We start from the raw sequence: 27,751 nt of genomic DNA, 5'->3' as shown, positions 1-27,751 counted from the left end.
TGCCTGCCAGCTGTAGATTTATTAACATTGTAGCTTTACATCATAATGCTATAGGTTGTATCCAACTAAGTTCTACCCAGAGTAGACCTGTTGAAATTAATGGACCTAAATAAGTCATGCACGTTTATTTTAATAAAGTAGGTCTACTTATAGTATGAGGAAGGGCCATAGCTTGCTGGCGAACCCCCTGCCTTGTATGAAGAAACTTCCAGGTCCAATCCTTGGCATCTCCAGGCAGGGCTGGGAGAGGCTTCTTGCCTTGAAACCCAGGAGGGTCACTGCTAGTCAGTGTTGACAGTACTGGGCTAGATGGACTTATGGTCTGATAAGGCAGCTTCCTAGGTTCCTATGACTCCCATTTTCTGGCAAGACAAAGGAACCCCAGGAAGGTGCTTTATACTGTACTGCCTTCATTGCATCTACTGGTCCCTTTAGCTCAGTATTGTCTACCCTGACTGGCAGCAGCTCTTCGGGGTTTCAGACAAGAATCTTTTCCAGCTCCATCTGAGGATGCCAGGGATTGAACCTGGGATTATTATTTTTCCGGTGCCAAGGAAGTGCTCTGCTACTGAGCTATGCCCCTTTCTTACAGGGGAGTTTACAGGGTTGCTTGTTTTGTTAAAGGAAAGGGGAGAGGAATTAGCTCTCTGAGGCCCAAACTAGATGTATTTATTTAACAAAATGTATATACCACTTGATTGTAGAAAACCTCTATGAAGTTTACATATAATAATTTAAAATGTGATACTAAATGCGTAAGCCAGAAGCACACGATGCCTGGTGTTTTGTTTTAAGTTGCAGGCATGACGGGGGGGGGGGGATTTCCCATCGGGATTGTAACATGCAGGGAATGTCCTGATGAAAATGGCCAGTCTGATGATGCATCCCCGAAAAAACATCCAGGCACCAATGGGGATGTTTCTTGCCTGGGGTCTAATTGACAGGCAGGGGGGTGCATTTTCCTTGGGAACATGGCTGGGGAGGGAAGGATTAAACCTCCACACCCTGTATGTTCCACTCCTGGTGAAAATTGGTGTCCCTTGTGCCTGTTCTTAATTTTAAAACAGCCTTTCTATGCTTTTATGTGACATGTTTAGCATTGTATCTAGTTTGGCCCAGAGGATGGATTTGGTGCGTGCTTCTTCATGGCAGAACAGCAGGACAAATAACCTTTATACAGGCCTTTCCCAGCCCGGAAATTTTGTGATCTTCTTGAACTTCAGAATATAACTTACAGGAGTTTGCCCAATGACTTTCCTATCCTTTCATTCAGAAAGAAACTGTCAAAGCTTTATATTTTTCCTTTTTTTAAAACTGGGATAATTTTGGCTTAGCATTATGTCAAGCCCTCAAGGGGGTGGGGAAGGGGAAGGATTGTGAAACATTTCCCCCCTTCCTCCACAGTTAACTTTTGGAGAGATTAGAATGCCAGAAGCTATTTTTTTTAGCTGTTTTATAAAAGAAAACCTGATGGTACTTGTCTGAGACACATACCTGCTTGAAGTCATATTTACAGAGGAGGTTATTGTTGTCAGCATTTGATTAACAGAACTGTATACAGCAGACCAAAAAAAATTATAACTTTTTGTCAAGTTCTGACCTCTGACCTAGAAGAATTGTATTGACATGAAGGGGATAAGAACCAACTACACCACCACAATTGTATTATTTATTTATTTAACATCATTTGTATACTGCTTGATTGTAAAAACAAACCTCTACACAGTTTACAAGGAACGTTAAAGTTATCAATAAAAACAAGTAATTAAAAACATTTAAAAAAACAATTAAAACAGCAGTAAACTAAAAAAGAGATTAAAGGACATCAACATTTACGTGTCTGGATAGGCTTGCCTAAACAATTTTTTTTTTTTTTTTTTTACAATAATTTTTATTCAAATTTTCATAAAACATAGAAAACAAAATCATAAAACATTCAAAGACAAAAAACAAAACAAAACAAAAATGATTAAACAAAAAAAAATAAAATGTTGACTTCCCATTTGTCACATATCAAATCAGTTATAGGTCTACAATATATAACAATCCTGTCTCTTAAATCATATTATAAAATCACTTTCCTCCAGTAATTATCTTAATTAATCATCAAATCTCATAAACATTACTTTATTCTTTCCACAAAAAGTCAAAGAGAGGTTTCAATTCTTTAAGAAATATATCTATCAATTTTTCTCCAAATAAACATGTCAATTAATCCATCTCATTAATAATTATAATAATCTTATTGTCATAACCATAGTCCAAATAAACATTTCGATTAATCCATCTCATCAGAATCTGTTAGGTCCAATAATTTCAATAGCCATTATTCCATTATCCCTATTAGTTCCATCTTCCATCTTCAATAGTCCTGTTAAGTCCAGTAATTTCAGTGTCCAATCTTCCATTATCAGTATTCCATAATAATCTTGCTGTTGTAGCCATAGTCATATAATAAGAGTCTGATGGGAATTTCCTCTATCCCAAATATTTTCTTGCCATCCATTCTGAATAAGTTGCTGAAATACTGTTGTAAAGTCATATCTGTGTTCTTCTTTTTTACAAAATGCACTGGCTCATCTCTTAAGAGTTTTTCCATTGTCACATGGCTGCAGTTAATTCCATAGATTTTCTCTATATCAAGCTCCATCACATCATTCCAGTCCAGAAGATTATCCAAGCCATTGATAACTTTATCTCTAATATCTTCATTAATTTCTTCAGAGATAACGTTAAATTCCAAACAGTAGATTTTATTTCTAAAATCCATAAACTCCAGATCTTTTTCCAATTCCACATTTGTTCCAATCTCCAGGACTTGTATCTTCCCTTTATTTTTTCTTTTCTCATCTCTGATCTCATTCTCCTCTCTCACAGGATCCCCTAATTCTTTAAGCTCCTGCGTCATTTTGCTCAGTTCAATTTTCAGCTCCTTACTACCCTGTCGCAGGGTTTGTTTCGTTATCTCAATCTCATCCATTATTTTCTGAAACATAATTACTTCCAGATTCTCAGCCACTTTCTTGATTGCCATTTTTAAAACCACGAAAACAAAGCAAAACAAAAATAAAGAAGAACCACTTCTTATTTCAGCAACAATTGGGTTAATATTCCAGGCTTGATGACATCACAGTATAAACAGAGCAACCTGCCTTATCTCTCTATGTTCAAGAATGCAAAACAAATTTAGTTCCCAGCATCAAAACAGTTAGTGGCGTCGTGAAGAAGCAGATTCGTCAAAATAAAATAGACCAAAAAGAGAATAGTCCCAGACAATATAATATTCCTCGGAATAGAAATCAGGAATAGAAATCCCTCTTCTGTTTATTATGTTTAGAATGCACTTCCAGGACAGCTTTTTGCGACAGAAACAGAGATAAGCTATTAATTTCGTGAATAACAGAGAAGAGCTATATCTCACCCAGAAGTTGTCCAAAGCTGATCAATCTGACAAATCTCCTTTTGCTGCAACAATTTAAACCAAGTAAAAAAAATAATAGAAAGAAGGGTGCTTGCCTGTTAGTCCGTTCTCTCTTTAAAGAAAAGATAAACGTATCGCTTAAGCAGATAGAGCTTGTTAGGAAGTCCGTCCGGCATTGTTGGCTGGACCTTATCTCATAAATTAATGAAATCCAGTCCTCCCAACAAAAACAGGCTTTTGAGGTTGATCTCTACGTTTCTCCCTGCCCGGGAGAAATTTCATCAGTCAAAAAAAAAAATGTTCTGACTGATTTATATCTGAATAAGCTTCTTTTGAGGCGGGAGCCCGTCCCAAAAGCAGGCACAAGCGAAGTCACCCTTCCCGGAAGTCGTCCTAAACAAATATTTTAAGCAGGTTCTGAAAATAATACAGCAAAGGTACCTGCTTGATGTCAATAGGCAGGTAGTTCCAAAGTGTAGATGCAATTATTTAAGCAGTTTTTATCCCAACCGTCTGCAGAACTGCTCTCAGGGTGGATGACAAATTAAAACGTTTTCTCTCATCCCTTTTACATTCATGCCTGGCACCATCACCTGTTTTTAGGTGCCAGGCAAAAACATACTTATTTACCTAAGCTTTTGGTTTTTAATTGGGAGGGTAGTTACATATGTCTGTGGCCTTTCTTGGATGCATCTTTTAAGTGGGTAGGGTTTGTTTTAAATATATGTTCAGATGAGTATTTTAGGTTTGGTTTATTGTTGGTTTCATATCTGGTTTTAATGTCTTCGTTGCTTCCATTTTCATTCTGTACGTTGCTTTGAGATACTGAGTGCAAAAATGTGACTATTATAAAATAATAATGTAATAATAAATAAATAATAATAGGAACATCTGGAGGGTCACAGATTTCCCTATCCCTGCTTCGGATCTAAACTTTAAGAAGGTTACATTACCAGTGTGAGGTTATGTATTCTTACATTTCTACCCCGCCTTTCCTCCTCCCCCTTCTCCAAGGAGCTCAAGGCAGTGCAGGTGGTTCTTCCACTCTCCATTTTGTCCCCACAACAACTCTGTGATGTAAGTTAGGCTGCGAGATAATGGCTGCTGCGACACCAGTGAAGATCATGGCTGAGTGGGGATTTGAACCTGGGTCTCCCTGCTACTGGTCCAGCACTCTTACCCAACTACCTGTCAGTGGCTAATTGAACTCAGATTTTTTTTTGAGGGGGGTGCCTTTTAGGGAAAGGAAATGTAAATGGTCTGCCTTCAAGTCGGTTCCGACTTATGGCGACCCTACGAATAGGGTTTTCATGGTAAGCAGTATTCATAGGGGGTTTGCCTTCCTCTGAGGCTGAGAGGCAGTACTGGCAGGGGTTTAATGTGGTGGTAGAGATATGAACGAGGTACGAAGTTAAAAGGACAGGATGAGTCCATTTGGGGAACCCTTCCCCCAGCCAAATAGATCCAGTAAAGTAGGGCCCCGCTTATACGGCAGGTTCCTTTCCAGACTGCTGCTGTAAAGTGCAATCTGCCGCAAAGCGGAACACATTGACTAACATTGTCTAAAATGGTGCCCGAAACCCAAAAAATGCCATAAAAGTGGAACAAGCGCCGTAGGAGCGGGGCCTTTCTGCAACTGACAACCGCTATATCGGTGGAACGCTGCAAAGCGGAGCGCTGCAAAGCAGAGCCCTACTGTAATCTGCCAGCTAGAAAAGTCAAAGAGATGTAGAGGGGTGAAAGTCTGCCCCCACCTGACTGCCTTCTTATTTACAACCACGCCTGGCTGCGTCTCCTCCTCCTCCGTTTCAGTGTTGCTGCTTGTAGAACTCGAGAGGGAGATGGATGGGGGCAAAACTAGAATGAGTTGGATCTGCCTGTCATTGTCTCTGGCTGCCCCTACTGTTGGCCTCCCTGCCTTCCACCCCACTAGTAACAATGGACACCAGCCACCTCTCTCTCTCCCTCTCCCTCTCCCTCTCTCTCTCTCTCTGTGTGTGTGGAGAAAAAGAGAGGCTTCTGGTTGATCACTGTGAGAACAGGATGCTGGACTAGACTGGCCATTTGCCTGATCCAGCAGGAGCTTCTTAGGTTCTTAGAGAGAGAAAGAAAGGGGCAGGAGATCCTTGTCCAAAAGACCCTGAGCTGCTGCCTCCTAACAGTGCCCCTGTTGGTGAGGGAAGTGGGGATTGGGTGAAAGAGACTGAAGAGGCAGATGGTGAAGACAACTGAAGATCTGCCTGTCTGTTAGCATACTATCCGAGAGTACAGGAGAGATGGAGATGGGCGAGTATCTCAATTTTGGTTTCTGTCAGTTTCTCTTTTTTCCTACTCTTATGTTCAGCTCTTCATATTTCCACATCAATTTGCAATTTTTTTTAAAAAAAAGTCCTCATGAAAATCCAGAAATATTTTTGTGTGATTTTCTCCTAATGTACACGGGCTTTTTTGCAGTGCAGTTTTCCCTTACATAATGCATTTTTGTATGCTATTTTCACTAATACATACAATTTTTATGCACGCTTTACCTTAGCACGTGCATTTTTGTACACATTACTTTCCTGGAGAACTGCATGGCAAAATTTGGAGAAGTGGAAATTTTGAAGGGTGGTTGTGTTTCAGTTTGGTATTATTTCAGGAAATGCAGAGTAGATAGTTTCGCCTATAAATTGCTATAAAAATGCTGCTGCTGCTGCTACAAAGGGGATATGGAGATGCAAGGAAGGATGCCTTTATTCTACTGTGCTGTCTGCTTCCTTGTTAGCTCAACCATGTCATCCTTTGGCAGTTGGCACCATAACTGGATATTTGCTAGTTTCTTCCCTTCTCACTCCCCTGCTTCCCCTCATTCATTCTCTAAGCTCCAACCATGGTTGTGTGGAAGGTGTCTTTCCTGGCAGTTCAGCAAAGGTAACCCTTTGTTTGCTGCTGTTAAGGATATTTACTTTCCCTTTCTCTTCCTTCTAAAGCAGCATGCTGGGCTTTGAGGGTTTTTTTGGGGGGTGGGCGGGGAGTATTTAGGAAAGAAAGTTTTCTTCATCATCCCAATGGTGTTAACAAGTGCTCTGTCTTATAGCGGAGATACCCAACATAGTATCCTTCAGAGGTTTTTGGAACTTCCATCAGCAGCTCCAGCCAACAGTAGTCAAGCATTATGGGAGATGGAGTTTTATTTATTTATTTTTAAAAATTCTATAATAATCTCTAAGCAGTTTACATAAAAACAATAAAAATATAACAGTCATTAATATTTCCTAAAAACTAGATAAAAACAAAACACAGGCATATATCACAAATAAAACTGAGCAGTAGATTTTTAAATTTTATTTTATTTAACATTTTATATACTGCTAAACTAATAAAACCTCTAATTAGTTTACAAAGAACAGAAAATATACATTAAAATTGTCACTAAAAATTAACATTAAAAACAAGTTTATAAAAAGACAAAATGAATAAAATTAACAGTTAAATATATATCAAATCTAAGCTAAAATTATAGTACAGAATCAAAAATTAAAGAGTCAAGAGTCCAGGGAAGCATGGGTAAACATATAACTTTTTAAGTATTTAAAGATCCTTACTGTCTCTGCCTCATGAACTACTCAAGTGAGGGCATTCCAGCAGATGCCACCAAGTGGAATGACCAACAAGGTCTCCTTGGAAGATCTTAAAGATCTGCACGGCCTGTACTGCAGCAGGTGGTCTGCTAGGCATCCTGGTCCCAAGTTATTCACTGGCTGATTCTTTCCCAAAATGAGATCTGAACCCAGTCTGGAATGGGTCAAAATAAGCAGATGCATTCAAACGTTTCTGCAGCTGAACCATTGCCACCTTCCCTGTTACCTTGCCCAGTAAAGGTGTACTGGCGGTAGTTGGCATACAGCAGGTGTGGGGAACTTTTGGCTCTCCAGATGTTGCTTAACTACAACTCCCATCAACCCTAGCAAGCATGACCAATAGCCATGGGTGATTTCTTTCCTTCTCTCATAACATGAAAACTCTGGAACATCCAATGAAGATGAATATTGGGAGATTCAGGACAGACAAAAGAAAGTACTTTTTGACACAGTACATAGCTAAACTATCGAATTCACTTCCACAAGAAATAGTGATGGCCATCAACTTGGATGGTTTTAAAAAACAATTAGACGAATGGGTCTGTGGATGACCTGTGGTCCACAAACTCCATTCAAGTGGTCTGTGATGTGTTACAGTTGCTACAAGAGGCAAAAAAATCATGAAGTGGTCTGCCAAGACCATCATCAATTTTCAAGTGGTTCATGGGGTGGGGAAGTTAGGGAATTGCTGCCTTATAGCATATCAGATTGTAACCCACCCTATTGCTAAGGCATAGGAAAGGTAGCAATTCTGCTTTTATTAAAAGGCAATATTACATTAAATATGCTTTGAAAACCTGACAGTTCCCTCTGAAAAGATAAAAATGGGATATCAGTCTAGAATTGAGAAATAGTTGTCATTATCCCTCATGCTATTCCAGATATATATATATTTTAAAAGTGTGATATAGAGGCAGATGGATTAAAATAGCATTGTGTTTGCTAGCTTGATATTTATAACCCAACAAAATCATAGTATATGAATTATCTGCAGTGTAAAGTAGCAGGTGCTTATTCATGCTAGTAAAACTTTTTGACACACTCATCTATTCTGCGTTTCATTATTTGCATTTTCATTTGCTGAGAGAATGGCTGAGAGAGACTGAGCTAAATGATGTACATTTTGTCTTGCAGGTGGGTGTCTGTAACTAGTGACTCTAGGGCGGCGGGGGGACTCCAAATCTGGCCCTCCGAATGAAATGCAGGCATGAGGTCCCCTATATGGATCGGGACCACAGTGAATGGTGGTGGTGGTGGTGGTAAAGGGTTAAATTCTCTATGCTTTAACATCAGGGATTGTATCCAATGTTAGTCTTACTCAGAGTTGGCCCACTGAAATTTTAATGGACATGACTATCTTAGGTTCAGTAATTTGAATAGGCCTACTCTGAGTAGGACTTATTTGGGTACAACCTTAGGGTCCTGATCTGGATCAGACAACCCTCGACGTAAAGGCGCAGCTTATATGGCTAGTGTAACGAGTAGCTGGTATCAGGGACCAGGAGTCTGATCTTTCTTCGTCAGCTGATGGAGGCGAGGACTCTGAACCTGAAGGTGAAGGACAAGCTGGGCCAGCCAGATGTGCCTGTGGGGCCGGTGCCCTGTTCCCAGCCCAATGATGTGGGCTGCCATTCTCACCCGCTGCTGTACAAGACCCTGGAAAACCTGAGCCTCCCCCACTCCACCCCTTTAAGTCAAACAGCATCTTGCAGCACAGTTCGGGCTGACCAGGGGGCTGCACCTGCTGCTGTTACTATATAAGGGCTCAGTTTCAGTTTGTTTCTTGCTGGCACAATTTCAGAGCTTTGTTTCCCAGGCTACAGCCTGCAACCAGCCCTACCTCACCTGTAGCCTGAACCTCACCTGCTCCTACACCTTGATTAAGCCTTGCTACTCCCCAAAGCAGAGTAGTTTGGCCTTCAGAAGTAATTCCCACAGTGTTCAGTGAGGCTAATTTCCTAATAGGTGTGTTTAGGACTGCAGTTTTAGATTTCTTTAATCAGGTGACAATCTGTCAGAGCTGCCTCCAGACATGTGCAAAGTGTATCCAAGATTGCTATAATTCAATTTATTTTTGTTTTTCAAAGACACATCTTCTAGAACTAAGAATGTTATAAAGAAAATACTGAGCACAGACATTTCCCCCCTGGCTTTCCATCCTTCTGTTCTGGCAGCTCATTGTGCAGTTGAAATTTTGCTCCAGCCATTAAATTTCTGGCAGGCGGGCAAGTCTCTTGGCAAAGCTGTTCAGCCATTTTATTGGTTTGAAAACAAAAAGTGGTGGTGGTGGTAGCTTTCTCTAAAGCAGTGAAATCTGGTAGTCAAATATATATCTGTCTCAGCTGACTCCTGTGTATTGAATCTCTGAAAAAAGGAGATGTTACATTCAATGTAGGTGTTTTATAACTGCCACCAATTAAAATGACAAAACGTTCACTTGGTTTGCCATCTGAAAAAGAGGGGGGAGGGAAATGGGTTTCAAGATGATGTTGTAAAAGTAAGACAAGGGTTCCCCCCCCGAGGCTGTGTATACAGCATATAATTAAAGCACACAGCCCCCTTAAAGAATCTTGGGAACTGTAGTTTGTTACAGGGTGCTGGGAATTATAGCTCACTGAGGGTAAACTATAGTTCTTAGGATTTTTGGGAGAGAAAACATGCTTTATATGTATGTTTTGAATGCAGCCAAAGTGCCGCAACAGGGATGATGAGTGCTGCAAGACACTACAGGGAAAACATGTGCTTAGTGGTGTCTGCATATATTTCTCAGCTCCATCAGGTATTCATATATGTAACTTAGTGCTGGGGGACATACAAATACAACACACACACACTAGAGAATTGAGGCTAATGAATAAATTGGGCTCATTCGTACCTGACATTTCTTAAGGGGAAAGTAAGACTATATTATAAGTAATTTGATACTATATTATAAGGCTTTAATTGAACCTAGTACAAAGCATAACTTACGTTGCTGGCATTCAGTCTGAATGACAGCATCTGGGCCTGATTGGGGCTGTGAGTGGCCATACCCAAACCTTGGGCTGGGGAGTGTGGAGGAGAAGCTGGGAGATGGCCGTTGGCAGGAGCGGGGAGCTGAAAGAAGGGCAACAGACAGAAGATGCTACTATGTTGACTGGATCCCTTATACACCATACATTTAAAGCACACAACTTCCCCCAAAGAATCCTAGAAACTGTATTTTACCTCTCATAGAGTTACAACTCCAAGCACCCTTAACAAACTACAGTTCTCAGGATTCTTTGGGGGAAGCCATGAACTTTGAATGTGCTAGTCCAGGCTCCTAGTAGTTAGACATGTCCTGCTAACCCTGTTGGATCTGTGGCTTCCTTTATGGAATCAATCCATTTCTTGTTTGGTCTTCCTCTTTTTCTACTCCCTTCTGTTTTTCCCAGCATTATTGTCTTTTCTAGTGAATCATGTCTTCTCATGATGTGTCCAAAGTATGATAACCTCAGTTTCATAATTTTAGCTTCTAATGATAGTTCTGGTTTAATTTGTTCTAACACCCAATTATTTGTCATTTTCGCAGTTCATGGTATGTGCAAAGCTCTCCTCCAGCACCACATTTCAAATGAGTTGATTTTTCTCTTATCTGCTTTTTTCACTGTCCAACTTTCACATCCATACGTAGAGATAGGGAATAACATGGTCTGAATTATCCTGACTTCAATGTTCAGTGATACATCTTGGCATTTGAGGACCTCTGCTAGTTGATTATTCAACATCCCTACTCTTGGTTTAAATTTCCCTTTCATTTCTCTAATCTTTTGGAATAGGGCTCTTGTTCTACCCTTTTTGTTGTCCTCTTCTATTTCTATGCAATAACTATTGTAATAGTTCTCTTTGTCCCTACGTACTAGTCGCTGTATGTTGCATTTAGGGTTCTAACAGTGTTTCTATCTCCTTTTGCTTTTGCTTTCCTTCCCTCTTTAACCATTTTAAGAGTTTCTTCAGTCATGCATTGAGGTTTTTCTCTCTTTTTAACTAGAGGTATTGTCTTTTTGGATTCTTCCCTGATAATGTCTCTGACTTCACTCCATAGTTCTTCTGGTTCTCTGTCAACTAAGTTTAAAGCCTCACATCTCTTCCTCATTTGATCTTTATATTCTTCTGGGATGTTATTTAAATTGTATTTTGGCATTATGATTGCTTTGTTCTTCTTCTTTAGTTTTACCCTGATTACCAGTTAATGATCTGTACTGCAGTGTGCTCCTGATCTTGTTTTCTCAGAAAGTATGGAACTTCCCCATCTTCTGCTACCAATTATATAATCAATTTGATTCCTATATTAACCATTTGGTGATATCCACATGTAGAGTTGTCTTTTTGGTTGCTCAAAAATGTATTTGTAAGAAACAAATTATTGACTTCACAGAATTCAATGAGTCTTTCTCCTGCTTCATTTCTATCTCCTAAGCCCCATTTCCCCACAATTTCTAGTTCTTCTGTGTTCCCTCTTTTTGCATTCCAGTCCCCCATGATGATCAGCACATCTTGTTTTGGTGTGTGATCAATTTCTCCCTGTACTTCTGCGTAAAATGTTTCTAATTCCTCCTTTTCTGCGTTTGCTGTTGGAGCATAGATTTGGATGATGGTTATGTTAATAGGTTTCCCGTTAAATCTCACTGATATAACTTGCACAGACATTATGGCTTTTGCTTTTGCTACGTCACTTCTCACTATTAAAGCAACCCCGTTTCTTCTTAATTTCGCATTTCCTGCATAAAATATTTTGTAGTCGCCTGATTGAAAGTGTCCCATTCCCGTCCATTTTAATTCACTCACACCAAGTATTGTAATGCCGATACATTCCATTTCTTGCTTGACAATTTCAAACCTCGTCCCAAATCTTTGCTTGCTGCCTCACACAGTTTCCAGGTAGGGTTGACTCTGGCAGCTTAAAAACTTCTGCTAGAATGGAGCCACAAATGCTATCTACCTAACAATGCAATACAGTATGCATTTAAATACAACCACCCTTTCCCTATCCTGGTCCCCTCCAGATGTTTAGCATGGCTAACGGTCAGGAATGATGGGAGTTGGAGCCCAGCAACATCTGGACACAGCAGGTTGGGGAAGTCTGATAGAATCTAAATATTGCCATGGAGTTGCTATAAATGGAATCTAGTAATCATGTTTAGAGAAACTAAGGTCCCATCTACACCATACATTTAACACAGATTTAAAGCACACAGCTTCCCCCAAAGAAATCTGGGAACTGTAGTTTGTTAAGGGTGCTTGGAATGGTAGCTCTGTGAGGAGTAAACAACAGTCCCCAGGATTCAGGGGGGGGGGAATCTGTTCATTAATGTGCTTTAAATATATTGTGTTGATATGCACAAATCTATGTATGTTCATGTGTATACTGGTGCTCAGCAACAAGCGTGTAGGAGTAAGGCAACTCTGTGTACAAATGCCCAGGATTGAGTGGTTTGGAGAGTGGCACTGTTCATTGTCCTCCTTGTTGCAAAGGGCGCATGGGGTGTTTGCTTAGAGCTGATTGTGATCAGTTGAAGGCATCACGGACAGCCAGTTTATTCCAGACAAACACAAGGAGGAGCATTTCCTACTTTGAAGTGTACAGCAGAAAAGACTTGCAGGAAGCTTTTGAAAGGGAGCATCAGGAATATTTACTTAGCCGAGTGTAGGCAAACACCTGAGAGGCCCAGAATGGCTGGGGCTTCCTAGTAAGAAGTGATACTAAGATTTTAAAAGTATTAGGCTGGAATCCAATACATATTTACCTGGGAGTAAGTTCCATTGAACCCAATGGAGCTTACTTCTGAGTAGATGTGTATTGGATTGCAGCCTTACTCAGGAAAAGGGCAGAGGAACTTTTTGGAATTGCTGCCAATTTATTTCATCTCTTTCACCCCATCTCCTACAATACTGGCCTGTATGTGTGTGTGTGTGTGTGAATCCCAAATCAATATTATACATAGGCCCTATGCAGACTAGGGTTGCCAGGTTCAGGCCCTGAGACTGATCCTGTATCTTTAGGAGAAGAGAAAGTCAGCCAAGTGCAGGTGTTCTTGCAACACCGTAATGAGAAAAACCACAAGGTGGAATTCTCCCTTCCCCCTGCACAACTTTTAAAGATACAGAAGACCGCTTGGAGACTGGGCCTGGCAACCTGTCTGCCTTCTGCAAGGGTGTGGCTCTGCCTGTCATTGGCTCTAGCTCCACCCACAGTTGATCTTAATGGGCTGCAGCCACCACTGCGTTTCACTGGTTTGAAAACTGCTACCTGATCAGAATTACAGCAATTTTTTTACATTGGGTGAAAATATATCTCAGGTGAGCTAATATACCAGCATTACACACTAGCTGTACACTGAGTTTTCCTGTCCTCTTTGCAAGACAAAGAGGGTGTTTATAACTTTAGATAAACTTCAGTAGCTTTCAGGGCTCTCTGCATGTTAAAACCTGCAGTGAGTATTTGATATCTACAGCCTTCAATAATATCTTGTAAAATTTGATTTTCCTAGAGAAGGCAGCTGGTGATATTTTTTTCATTATCCATTAGATAAAATGTTCATGTCTGAACAAATTCTTCATCTTTTTTTGCTCATCTAGTTAACACGAACCTTTACATTGCATACTTGTAACTTCTTTTTTGCTGACAATTTGATTTATTGTGGTAGATCATGGTATCAAGCAAGTGTACAGTAATTCCTATGCATAACCTTCCTCCCTCCCTCCCTTTTGCAAGGAGTTTCAGAATGTTTACTGACTGCAGTGGAAAGCCAGGTAGAATGGATTGCAGTCTTGTACCAACAGAGGATTGCCATTCAGTGATACCAGAGGATGGGCAGCCTGTTGGGTCCCGAGATCTGCATATGGGAGAGAACATAAGAAGAGTCTTGTTGGATCAAATAAAAAACTTATCTAGCCCAACATTTTGCTCTCACATTGGCCGAGTAGATGGCTGTGAGAAGCCCACAAGCAGAACATGCTTTGCCCTCACGAGATCCCCAGCAATTGGTATTCAGAGTTCACATCATGAATTTAAATCAGAGATGTGAACCTGTGGCTCTCCAGATGTTGTTGGACTCATCGCCCATTAGCCCCAGCCAGCTTGGCCAATAGATCATGAGGAAGGGCTGTAGCTCAGTGTTAGAGATGCAGAAGGTCCCAGATTCAATCCCTGGCATCTCCAGGTAGCACTGGGAGACCCTCCTCCCTGAAACCCTGGAGAATCACTGCCAGTCAGTAGACAATTCTGAGCTAGATAGACCAATGATCTGACTCAGTATTAGGCAGCTTCCTGTGTCGCTATGAGTTGTAGTCAACATCTGGAGGGCCACATATTTCCATTTCCAAATTTAGACTGATCCATGAGGACTATGTGACCTCTCCCAGCTTCTTAATTGATTGATCTCTGTCTCAAAAGTCTTCAGAGAGAAAGAGTTGTGCTGTTCATTCCTACTGTTTAGTCTACTGTTAAAGAAAGGTTGAGTTTTTTATTGATTACCATCTGTCATTTCAAAACTCCAAGAATTTTTTTTAAAAACAGGACACCTAAAAATATAAAACAAGAAAGTAAAAAATAAAAATCAGATTTGTCCAACATCTCTAATGCTTACATTCTCCCTAATAAAATCCATCCATTTTTTTGATGCCATTACAAATCCAGTAACTTTATTTGTTTTCCTGTGGTCATTATTAAAAAGCTGAAACAGCCAATCTTCAGAAGGACAAACCAATGTATGCTTTTCTTGAAAAAAATAGTAGCAATGTATTGGTTGCCCCATTTACCTCGCATGCCCTATTGGAGAAATTGACATGAGTTTATAGCCCTGTTGTGCATTCAGTTCACTTGAACAATAGCAATCTTGTAAGTGGGGAGGGGTGCTGGTAAGCCCCACCCCCAGTGTGCTACTGTCCTCATCTTTACAACGCTCCATAAGCTGAAGGTCAACTGTCTAGAGTGGGCCTCCTAAACTCATGTAGGGTCCCTGTGCAATTTAGAACCCTATGGAATGGATTCTATTTAGAACCCTGTGTAATTTGCACTATTAGAAGTGTCATGCTGACTAAATTCCCATCAGGCAGGGAATTCCAAAGTTGCTTCCCCCCCCGAGAATCCTGGGAAGTATAGTTTGTGAAGGGCGCTGAGAGTTAAGAGACCCCTATTTGTCATATTGAGCTACAATTCCCAGAGTTCCCTGGGAAGAGGGACTGATGGTTAAACCACTCTGATAAATGTAGCTCTATGAGAGGAGTAAGAGCCTCCTAACATATACTGATTATTATACAGCCACAAGAGTGGCTGTATACTATAGCCAGCACGGATTTTTCACATTCTGCCACGTTAAATTGAAACTACCTCCCATGCCATTCTGCTGCTTCCCATAAACTCTTTTCAAAACAAAATCTTACAAAGCATATAGTCCTGAACTCAGAAATGCTTGTTTAATGACCCTCTCAGTTTTCGTGGCAATACACAAACCACTCAGAGAAAATCCAGAGTTCAAAGTCTGAAACACAATAAAAAAATCTAGACCCCTGTTAGACTTTTTTTCTGTCAGAATAGTCTCCAGTGGGCATGAGGAGTGTCTCAGTTTGCACAAGATAGAACAGTGGGAGGTGAAATACATTCTAGCAAATTTCTAGGTGTACTCTATGTTTTTAGTTGACCATGCCCTTCCTTCCTTAAGTGGAGTGGTTTAAGCATAGCAGGCTGAAAACATGCATCTTGGGCAGTCCAAGTTTGTTTTTCCAACAGCTAGATTCATTGCTTAAGTAGCAACGTATTGTAATCAGTCTAATTTTACAACAAAGCTGCAGTTTCAGATTCAACTATTACTGCACCCAAAATAGAATATAGTCTCAGTATGAAACACAAAAGGCTGTCTTCACCATCATATGATATTGACCAATAAAAAGGCTTTGAAATTAATAAAAATAAATTTGACACAGATGGACAATGAATGAAATATAATTTTCTAGGTTAGATTTTTTGTAGAAACAGTAGTAACACAGGAAAGAAGCAAAGTAAGAACACCAACAAATGTACAAAAATGTAATTCTTCATCTTTGGAGATGCAGCCCTGATTGCAGGCATTGCCATCACTCACCATATGCTCAAAGGCATGTCACCAAATTCTTCCAAGCTACACAGGAAACTGAAGCTACATAGCTTTTGCATGGGGAAAGTGTAGATAGAGGTGGGAACGTCTGTCTTCTTAGGCCAGATTCACAGCAGACATTTATTCCACTATTATTCCACTTTAAACAGTCATGGCTTCCCCCGAAGAATAATGGGAAGTATAGTTTGTGAAGGGTGCTGAGAGTTGTTAGGAGACCCCAATTCTCTTCACAGAGCTACAATTTGCCATAGTGGTTTAACAGTCACTTCCTCTTTCCAGAAAACTCTTGAGAACTGTAGCTATGTGAGGGGAACAGGAGCCTTCTAACAGCTTTCAGCAACCTTCACAAACTATCCAGGATTCTTTAAGGGAAGCCTTGACTGTTGAAAGTGGAATAATAGTGGAATAAATGTCTGGTGTGATAAAAGGAGCAAGTGTGGCTCCTTGCGTCTCCAACTTAGTTAGCTAGAACTAAGAGCTCTTTTCTGTTCAAGTATATATTTCCCATAATTAACTAAGCTTTCTCGTTTTCCGTAAGAAAAGGTTCCATGTGATTGGAGCCACAGGGAAGGGTACTCGTACAACATTTAATATACAGCCACCTTCCAAACTGTGTATAGTAACTCTGCTGAGTTAACTCAAGATAAGTAACAGAACAAATAAATGTGTGGCATAAACTCCCAATTCCTCCTCCCCTCTCATCTTATGTGAGGTGCTCTTGTTGTGGGCTAAGATACGGGTGTTGAGTGCCTGGAGGCATGTCTTTTGTCTTGGGTAATAAAAGTTTAGCAGAGCAAGGAAAATGCAGAACACCTGTCTGTTCTGTCAAGCCATAATCTACAGATTGTAATGGTTTTGAAATTATGAATTTGTGACCGGCATTTCCCCCCTCCCTAGTCATGAGCTAAATACGGCATGCATATTATGGGAGGAAGGGCGGGATATAAATCTAATGTGTAAAAAATGAATGAATGAATGAATGAACAAGGACATTGCTCTCTCAGATATATACACAATTCCTTCACAATGAGCCAAAGCTCAGTAGTGGATCTATATGCTCCTAGGCCAATGCTTTCCTTACATAGTGGTTTTCAGACTTTCAGGAAATTTTATTTACATAAGGTTGTCTCAGCAGAGGAAGTCCAGCATTTCTGCCAAGGAAACCTTGCCCATTGTAGAAGATTCTGGGATAGGTTTGGGCAGACTCCAGGCCAGGGCCTGCCCAAGACATCCTTCTGTCTGAAGTGAAGTAGCAAATGGCGCCCCTCCTATGCTCCCAAGCCAAGGTGCATGACACCCTAAGCTGGTCAAGTTATTTTGTCACCTGAGGCAGAAATCTCTGAAGCCCTTTTTTCCTTCCCTGGCAGTGAAAATGTAACAATAATAAATTCAGTACTAACAGTTTGGTGCCTTTTCATGATGCCCAACATCATCTGCATGAAGTGGCCATTTCACATTTAATGGTAGAATTGGCCTTCTCTCAGAGTAGCTGGATCTGCATTGATTTTTTTAAGGAGACCCCTGAGGTCTGACAAGGCCCATCTGCACTAAACGTTTAAAGCAGTATCACACCACTGTAAACAAGTCATGGCGTCTCCCCCAAATCTTGGGAAGTGCAGTTTGTCAAGGGTGCTGAGAGTTGTTAGGAGGATTCCCAGAGTGTTGAACAGTCAATCTCCCTTCCCAGGGAGCCCTGGAATTGTAGCTTTATGAGGGGAAGACAGGCCTCCTAATGACTGTCAACACCCTTGACAAATTACACATCCCAGGCTTCTTTGGGGGAAGGAGGAGGAGAAAAAAAACTTTACAGATTCTACATTCGACCCTGACGAAGGCCGAGATTTGTTTGGCCAAAACTCGTTGGGCATATTTTCTTTACTATTTTTAATAAATCCATTTGGAACTTCATCATCTACGTTTTTTCCTTCTGGCATCCTGGTTCCCCCCCCCCCCGCTTCGTTGGATGCCATCCACTCCTGCTACTCGTTCTTTGGGGGAAGCCATGACTGCTTAAAGTGATATAATACTTCTTTTAAAATTTAGGGCAGATGGGACATAACGACTGCGACTGCGACTGCGACTGCGACTGATTATTATTATAATATATCATTAGTCTCAATGAGGGTTACAAAAATGTAAAATACATTCACACGAGTAGGGCGGGTCCTTAAAAGATACATCTCAGGTGTTAAAAGGCACATAGTGGCTCAGAGAGGCATTTTGAAATAAGGATCATGGTGCCTTTGAGCATGTGCGCATCTCAAGGGTTCCTTATTTCATTAGCCCCATATAGAAAGGAAATAAAGACACAGTGGCTAACTAGACACCTGTGGGTGGCCCACAAGCAGGGCAGGAATGCAACAGTCCTCTCCCACTCATGTTCCCAGCATTTAGAGGCATATTGCATCTGATCCCGGAGATGATTTATAGTCATCATGACTATTAGCCAGTGATAGCTCTTATCCGCCATGAAATTGCACTGTACTCTCTGGTTGGTTTAGAGAGTTTTATAAGCAAGATCTGCCTCAACCTTTCATATCTTTATTGGCCACATCTGGAATGGGACCTGGATGCAATGGAGCCCTCCAGTTTCAGAGGCTTCTTGGCCACCTCTGCAGAAGCATCGGCCCCACAGCAACTGTGGTAACACCTGCACTAGCAGCTGGAATTTCCCAGAGGCTTGGGAAGAGGATTTAAAATCATGACCCTCCCCAACATCTCCCTTTTTTGCTGTTGTTGGTCTTCTCTGGATGAGAGAAGAGAGAGCCAACTGTAGGCCATCCAGCATGGTGAGAGGACCCCTCGCCTCTGAACTGTACTTCAGCCAGGCCGCTGAGCTCCTGCGAGAAAAGCAGGATGAGCACATGGAGCACTATTGTTTGTTAGCGTTTTGCTTTGTACTTATGTGTTTAAATCTAGATTATTTCTTTTATAAAATTGAATTTATTTTATGTTTGTTAAATTGTTGGTTTTGGGCCTATTTGGAGTCATTGTTATCTTCTGTACACTGACTTCTCCCGTCCCCTAACACTTTGCATTTGGAATGTTTGTTGTAAGCCACATAGAACACAGCTTGCTGTGGAAAGTTGGCATATAACCGAACTCAGTCACTCAACTGCCCTAGCAGGGGCCAACCTTGAGCCTACTACCTGCTCCCCTATTCAAATCTCGCTTGTGTGTGTCTGTTAATCAAATGGAGGTTCTCCAATGAAATGATAACTCTTCAGGAGTAACAATAATGCTTTAGTTTTAATTTTATGACCGGGTGTTTCCTAGATCCAAGCCTGAGTGAATTTTGGAACTGCTGGGCAGGAAATAAACTAATAATGGGATTTTGCAATGTGTAGTTTCCATATACGGGAGTGAAAATTTGCCACAGGTTAGTTGCTGACCTCCCAGCTATTTGGGTGAATCTTTTTTTTTTTTAATCCCTTTGTTCTTCTTACTCATGTGGCATGGTCAGGAATGTGTTCTACATCAGGGGTGCACAATTCAACTCTAAAGGCCATTGGGGGGAAAAAATCAAGAGGGCTGGCTTGCTATATTAATCATGGGAAAGGTTTTTATTACCATTTTTTAACTCAGTGTTTTTATTTTACAGACATAAATAAACAAAAGGGTTAATCAATATCTTCCTTCTATTACCTACAATCATGTGTTTGTTATTTTCATCCAAGCTTTTACCTAATTATTCAAATATTGTTTTGTTCAACTTCAAACTTTATGTATTTATGTGTTAGTACTTATGTTAATTGTCTAGCTTATTGTTTTGCTTTTGCTATTTTTATTTAGGCACTCTCATCATTGTTACATTTCATTCTGAATACTGCATATATGTGTGTGTGTGTGTGATTTTTTAAAAAAAGACAAGTGTTGCAAATAAGCAACCTTCACAACATTTCATCTTCTTTATATGCTGAATATAAGAAATCCACATACCATGGGGAATTGAGGGCTTTTGTCTAGTGAGCCAGACAAAGATGCCTAATATGTCTTCTCTCTTTCTCTTTGTTTTGCAGTGACATATTTGATGCCATGTTCCCTGTCACACACATTGCTGGAGAGACTGTCATACAACAGGGTAAGCATTCCAACCCTGCATATATCTGGTGTGAAATGCACTTGAATATCCACATGTAGGGGGACAGGTTCTGATTCCCTTGAAAATATAAGGCGCTCAACCACTGCTTCGCTTCTACAAAGCGGGGAGCTGGAAGGGTGAGATTTCCAATGGATAACTGGAAACCTAGACCTGCCCACAGCTGTTGCTCTTATCTCAATGTCTCCTTGAGCCATTTACCACCACCCATCAGGGGTTCCTGACCTGTTTCCCATTGCAACTGTACGAATCTATGGGGCTACTGTATAAATGAATAACACAAACACAATTACAATTTTGTAACAATTTGCAAGTTTAAATCAGGTAGCAAAAATAGCAACAACAATACAGCATATTCCAACAGAATATAACACATATGCACAATTCCCAGAGTTCCATGCATCCAACAAGGCACCAGTACAGGAGTTGCTTGCAGAAAAGTCCAAGATAGGAAGATCAGTGGTTCCCACAGATAAAACCCTTAAAGCCCCAAATAAACTATAAGATAGATACAAATACATACAGCCACTAAAAGGAATTTACTTTTCCATTCCTGCCTATACACATAAATTAAAATACCATTACCTAATTCAAGGTGACAAGGGTCTAATTCTTGCTGCGTGGTATTAACAGCTTCTTTCCTCTCCATCTCTTTCTGAACTAACACTCGTAAGTACAGCCCCTTCCTTAAGATTTCCCCATCCACTGGCCAAACCAATAATCAATAGAGGTTACACAAGCATGGGTCTAGACCAGAGCTGGGAAACTTGTTGCCCTCCAGATGTTGCTGAACTACCGCTGCCATCATCCCTGACCATTGGCTATAATGGATGGAGTTGATGGGAGTCAAAGCCCAATAACGTGTTCAGAACATAAGAAGAGCCTGCTGGATCAGGCCAGTGGCCCATCTAGTCCAGTATCTTGTTGAGGACCAAAAGTCTCCCATTCCTGGTCCTAGAACCTAGACCAGCCTTTCCCAACAGGTGTGCCTCCAGATGTTGTTGAACCATAACTCCCATCAGCCTCAGCCATCGGCAATGCTGGATGAATGCTGTTGGAAAAGTGTGGGGAGATGAGTTGGGGCAGGGGTGGGATTGATGGGTAACAGCAGGGTTAGTGTCTTGCCTACCTGCCATCCAGCCAGCCACTTCTTTGTTGGAAGTAGCACCCTCCCAGAAGCACACTGTAGAAGAGAAGTGGCAGATGTGCTTTGAAGGTGGAGGTGTAACTTGTAGTACTGCCCTTAGTCTTCCCTTAGTCTGCTTGAAAAAGTTGCATGAGTATCCTGGCCAGAAAAAGTCTTAATAAGATAAAATTGAAGATGTGCTAATGAAGATGTTTGGCAGTTCATCATATCGTGTACTTAGATGGCAAATGGCAATAAAATAACATGCAGAAATGTTTTAATTTCCAGCAATGTCCTGTTTATCATGAATGTTTATCATGTTTATCATGAATAAACAAGGAGGCTATTTTGAAATAACACTCACTGGAAATGGAAAATCTTGTACAGGTCCATGAGTCTGTGCAGAAGTATATTCTATGCATTTTAGAAATGGTTTTTGAAAACCATTAAAAGCTTGTGTTTGTTTCCTTGCAGGAGATGAAGGAGACAACTTTTATGTGATTGATCAAGGAGAAGTGGATGTAAGTGTGAATTAACCTCTCACCTTGCAGAACTTTATTGCTTACTTTCAGATCTTGATCAAGCTATCTTTATTTGGATTCTTCTGATGTGATCACATGGTTAGATTTTAGGCTGCCAGGCTTGCCTTGGAGCTGAATGCAGGAGAGATCAGGAGGACATGATACTTAATGGAGGATATTATATTTATCATCCAGAGTTTAAAGATAGTCTAGGCATGGGGGGGGGAGAAATTCATTGGGCTTGCATTCTAATGTGAACCTGTTTCATTTGCACTTCTCAAACCAATACACAAACTGAAATGCAGCTGCCCTTTGAAATTCTCATATCTCCCAATTTTGGGATGCAATTCTCCAAGCATATCATGCATATATTAGTTAAAATAGGATATAAAATGCATTCTGTTAGGGAAAATTGCTTGGAAAAAGTGCATATGGTTAGGCAAGATTGAATACAATGATGCATATGTTAAAAGAAAAGTGCCTGACAGTACATACAAATGTTCACGTGGACCTTTAAAAAAGCATTTGTAAACTGATGGGGAAATGGAGCAAACTGACTTCAAGATTGGGAAACTGAAAAACAGAGAAACTGAAAGTGACAGATTTATCCATCCCTAGGAAAGCCAACAGATCACATTAATACTAAAAGCTATTAACACAGTGGTTTTCAAACTTGCAATTTTTAGGGAGCCATTTCCATGTTGGCTTGTCTGCTGAGGAGTTACTGCATGTTGCAGAGGATTGTTACAGAGTGCACACTCAGTCAAGCAGAGTCCTGGGGGTGAGGGACTGTTACGCTTTGCATTCATATGCAATGCTGATGCTGATGCTGATTTGTTAGTCACTTGTTACCTGAAGGTCTCCAAGTGATTTGCAATATTGTGAAAAACAAAAATAAATAGATCTAAAAACAAAACAATAAAACCACCAGCACCACTACTGAAACAGCCACAGGAAGCTTTGGCAGCATACTGATAACAAAACAGCATCATCTCAGTCTATCCAATGCCTGGGAAAAAGTCTTTACCTGGTGCCAAAAAGATGTCAGTGAAAGTGCTAGATGGACCTCGCTGGAAAGCACATTCCCCAGACACTCACTCAACACTCCCCTGTGGCCACACATTGCAGAAGAAAAAAATGTAGCTAGCAGTAGGCAAGCTGTGTTTTGGTGGGGGTTGTTGGCCACAAAAATGGTCTGAAGGCACATGAAGCCACCACCTTGCTGAAGCTAAGCAGGTTTGGGTCTGGTCATTGCATGGATGGGAGAATGCCTGGGAACCTATCCAAACCCTTAGATCTTCTTCTGAGGCCCCTCTCCAGGTGCCCCCTCTGAGGAAGACTCAGAGGGTGATGACACGGGAGAGGGCCTTTTCAGTTGTGGCTTCCCATCTCTAGAATATGCTCCCCTGTGAGGTCCGCCTGGCGCCTTCATTGACATCTTGTCGACGCTAGGCGGAGACTTACCTTTTTTCCTAAGCATTTGATAGACTGACTTGATGTTTATATCAGTGTGTTGCCAAACCTTTCTGTGGCTGTATGGGGGTGATTGTTTTGTTTGTTGTTGTTTTATTATTTTGTTTTTATGGTATGGTATATTTACTTTGGTTTTTAACAACGTTGTAAGTTGCTTGAAGACCTTTGGGTAACAAGCAACTAATAAATCCAATAAATAACAACATTTATAATAACATGCTGCCTTAGGTTCCACAGCAGAATAAAGACAAGATATAAATGTAAGCATATAAATAAATGATCTTTTCACTGAAGAAGCCCTAGTAAACTTTAAGGAATGGTGGGGGCTGGTGGGAGTTATAGTCTGAAACAGCTGGAGGGCACCAGATTGAGAAGGGCTCCTTTACAACATCAGTTTCAACTAAGTGGATATTTCTTAAGCCTATGAGCACATGGCAAAAGCTGAAATATTAGACTTCCTGATGTGGTAAATACCATCCATCACCACATTTGGGGAGGGAGAGAATCGTCTGTGAAAAAGTCACTATATGACATTTTGTTTTACTTTAGGGATGCATTCACTACATCAGAAGCAAACTTAAAATCAAGCTTAAGTGAATGAATAAAAGGCAGGTGGGATGGAATTCATATAAAAGTCACTTTGGAAGCAAGAGAGGGTCTGGATGTATCATTCCTTGTTGTGGAGTTTGTTCTTCAGCACGACTTCCAGCTTCTCGTCATATTTCTTCAGTCCAAGAAATCTTACAGTACTCTCTCTTCCATCTACAGAAGGGCCCCGCTTACCGGCACTTCACATTCCGGCGTTCCGCTAATGCGGTGGCTTTCAGTTAGGGGAAATTCCCCATTTTAAAGCCGTTTTTGCGCTTTTGCGGCATTTTCGCACAACGCACCCCATTATACTCAATGGGTTCCGCTTTACGGCGATTTCTGCTCTACGGTGGCAATCTGGAACGGAACCTGCCGTATAAGCAAGGCCCGCCTGTATACAGATGCAACAGGTAGGGATGGGTGAATATGTCCATTTTGTTCTTTCTCATTTTTCTAGTCTTCTGTTCTCTACATTGCCACATCAGTTTGCAATTTTTTAAAAGAAAAAGTCCTCATGAAAATTTGTCACTGTTTTCGTGCAAATTTCTCCTAACGTACACATTTTTGCAAAGCAATTTTCCTGTAATATAATGCATTTTTCTATGTTATTTCCCTAATGTATGCACTTTTTTGTACTCTTTACCCTGGTATATACATTTTTGTACACATGATTTGGCTGAGAACTGCATTGCAAAATTGAAAGTAGTGCAAATTTTGAAAGATGGTTGTGTTTTGACCATGGCAGAAGAGCATAGCCAACATGTCTAGTAGCCACTGATAGCCTTATCCTCCATGAATTTGTCTAATCCTCTTTTAAACCCATCCAAGTTGGTGGCAATCACTGATTATTTATTTATTTTTATTTATTTAATTACATTTCTAGACCGCCCTATAGCAGAAAGCTCTCAGGGCGGTGTACAACAAATAAAATCACAATTAAAATATGAGCAAGTGTGGAAATATATATATATATATAGTACAATTATAAAACATTAATAAAATTGCCATTGAGATTCCTGTGGGAGTGAACTCCATAGTTTATGCTCTATGTTAAGAAGTACTTTATTTTGTCTTTCCTGAATCCTCCAATATTAAGCTTCATTGGATGTCATGAGTTCTGGTGTTATGAGAGAGGGTCTGTCCTGCACAATTATATATACTTCTATAATCTCGCCTCTTATTTTCCTTTTCTCTAAACTAAAAAGTTCCAAATGCTGCAACCTTTCCTCATAGGAACTCTCATAGCAATACTCTTCCCAACGTATGTCCACCCAGCTCCCATGAGAAGTTCTCATCCAAAATGAGAAGCTTTTCAGGGCTGACTAAACCTTTTAGAAGTAATTTTTTCCACACAGCGCAGTCGTGAGCCAAACTTATTTGTCCATATGATGTTGGTTAATGGGGTATCATATGCAAACAAATTACTTTAGGTTTAGAACCCATATTAACCGCACCTGTAGGCAACACTCTTACCACAAGATGATCGAGATGGAAGGCTATCACGATGGAATGCACCCGAGGGGCTGCATGAAAGCCGAGCAGACTATTTTCAGTAATCACCAAGGTTAGTTTACGTGTAACTCGTGTCCTCCCTCAGAGAACGAGTGGGAGCCTCAGGCTGGTAGTTTCATCTTCAAAAATCTCATTTTGCTTTTCAGAGCTTGATCTGAAGGGCTAAATTGTGGGATTGGGAGCACTCACAAAAGGAAGGCTTTCATCAAGCAGATATGAGATTTCTTGCTGGCTCTATAAACCCAGATGTCTGAAAGTTTTATCCCCTGCCATTCAAGGAGATAGTTCTTTAGACATAGAACCCTGATCAGGAACTTTTTTTAAAACGTGCCAGACTGTGTATCTGGCAAGGGCTGAAGCCAGGAGAAGAACAGAGAACTCCTTAACCCTCTCCTCTCTGGTACAAGCATCTGTAGGTTCAGAGTCGTCACGTATTTGCTTCTTAGTCACTCACTCTGAGATGCAGACAAAGGACTCTTTGGGTGCATAGCGATGTGCTTTACAGGGGAGGGCCTCCTGCAGATATTGTCTTATCAAGAGGTCCATTCTGTGCAACATTGCGATTGGACCTTTAATGCTGTAGCACCTACCCTTTGGCATTCCCTCCTATTAAATATCAGACAGGTGCCATCTCTGTTGTCTTTTCAGCATCTGCTGAAGACCTTCCTCTTCCAACAAGCCTTTTAAGTAGAGATCTTTCCCAGGATGCATCTGTGTTGGAATTACTTTTTAAGATGTTTTATTGTTTATTGCTTGTTGTTTGCCACCCTGGGCTCCATTGGGAGGATCATAGAATCATAGAACAGTAGAGTTGGAAGGGGCCTATAAGGCCATCAAGTCCAACCCCCTGCTCAATGCAGGAATCCAAATCAAAGCATTCCCGACAGATGGCTGTCCAGCTGCCTCTTGAATGCCTCCAGTGTCGGAGAGCCCACTACCTCTCTAGGTAATTGGTTCCATTGTCGTATGGCTCTAATAGTTAGGAAGTTTTTCCTGATGTCCAGTCGAAATCTGGCTTCCTGCAACTTGAGCCCATTAATCCGTGTCCTGCACTCTGGGACGATCAAGAAGAGATCCTGGCCCTCCTCTATGTGGCAACCTTTCATGTACTTGAAGAGTGCTATCGTATCTCCCCTCAGTCTTCTCTTCTCCAGGCTAAACATGCCCAGTTCTTTCAGTCTCTCCTCATAGGGCTTTGTTTCTAGTCCCCTGATCATCCTAGTTGCCCTCCTCTGAACCCGTTCCAGTTTGTCTGCATCCTTCTTGAAGTGCGAAGACCAGAACTGGACGCAGTATTCAAGATGAGGCCTAACCAGGGCTGAATAGAGGGGAACTAATACTTCACGCGATTTGGAAACTATACTTCTGTTAATGCAGCCTAATATAGCATTTGCAGGGTGGGTGAGATATAATATAATATGCTCAAAGTGCATTCAGAGCACTGTAAGCTTTTAAAAAAATGTACTTCTGGTTGTAGAGTACCAGTAAATCGTACAGTAGTATAGAATTGACTGGACTAATCACTGCCACTACCTATTCCTCCTGTTGGGAAATGAGGTGCTGTACAATCGGTTGCCTTACATGAGTGACACTAATGCCTCTTCCTTCTTGCCTGTGGTTACTACTGCTACCACCTCCTCCTCCCCTCCCCGCCCACCGCCTGCCATTTGGAGATAAAGCACTCCACAACACTACCTCCTCTGATCTCAGGCAATCAGTTGCAGGGCACTTCATTTCCCATGAGGAGGAGGAGGAGAAGAGAAAAGTGGCAGCGACTGGACTGGCCAGCTTGTGGGGAGAGCATATACCAGGATTTGATATGCTGCAGCCACTAATGCTTTAAAAAGGGGCCCTCAGTGCTGTGAATTAGTGCTGAGTGTTATTTTGCAGGTATACTGAAAGGTCCTCAAATGCACTGCCCAGTTCACCACTGACAAGAGTTTTTTTCTCTTGTTTTAGTCTGGTGAATACACTTGTTAGGGAAAGAGTGTGGACTCTCCCTGACAGTGTGTACTGAGCCTTTGAGGCCTTTGGAAAACAGTGACACTTTCTTGCTGCTTTCTGAGACTCAGCACAACAGGTATGAGCCCTATCTCTCCCCCCCAATTCTTTCCAGTTTAGAGCTCAGGAAGAGGACAGAGATTCCTCCCCAAAGTTGCCCTGTGACATCAAACACGACCTTCCCCCTTCCTTTGTGGAGTTCGGGGGCAGTGTGTGGCCAGATTTTGTCTGGCCACTAAGGCTAACGCAAGTACATATGCATGGTCATTTTAAT

General features: G+C 41.1%; 1 protein-coding gene across 3 annotated transcripts in view; it reads left to right on the top strand.

Annotated features, from left to right (window-relative positions):
* Positions 1-27,751, top strand: part of PRKAR1B (protein kinase cAMP-dependent type I regulatory subunit beta) — a 217,272-nt gene that overhangs the window by 69,912 nt on the left and 119,609 nt on the right. For all 3 annotated transcript variants that reach the window (XM_061599943.1, XM_061599942.1, XM_061599940.1), the window contains 2 exons: positions 20,177-20,238; positions 21,857-21,903. In XM_061599943.1, the coding sequence (XP_061455927.1) occupies positions 20,177-20,238; positions 21,857-21,903 (109 nt within the window). The remainder of the gene's footprint in view (positions 1-20,176; positions 20,239-21,856; positions 21,904-27,751) is intronic.

Source organism: Rhineura floridana, chromosome 17 (genome assembly GCF_030035675.1).
Source record: "Rhineura floridana isolate rRhiFlo1 chromosome 17, rRhiFlo1.hap2, whole genome shotgun sequence".
Classification (NCBI taxonomy): Eukaryota; Metazoa; Chordata; class Lepidosauria; order Squamata; family Rhineuridae; genus Rhineura; species Rhineura floridana.
The sequence above is the reverse complement of the archived record's forward strand: the minus strand, read 5'-3'. Positions and strand labels throughout refer to the sequence as shown.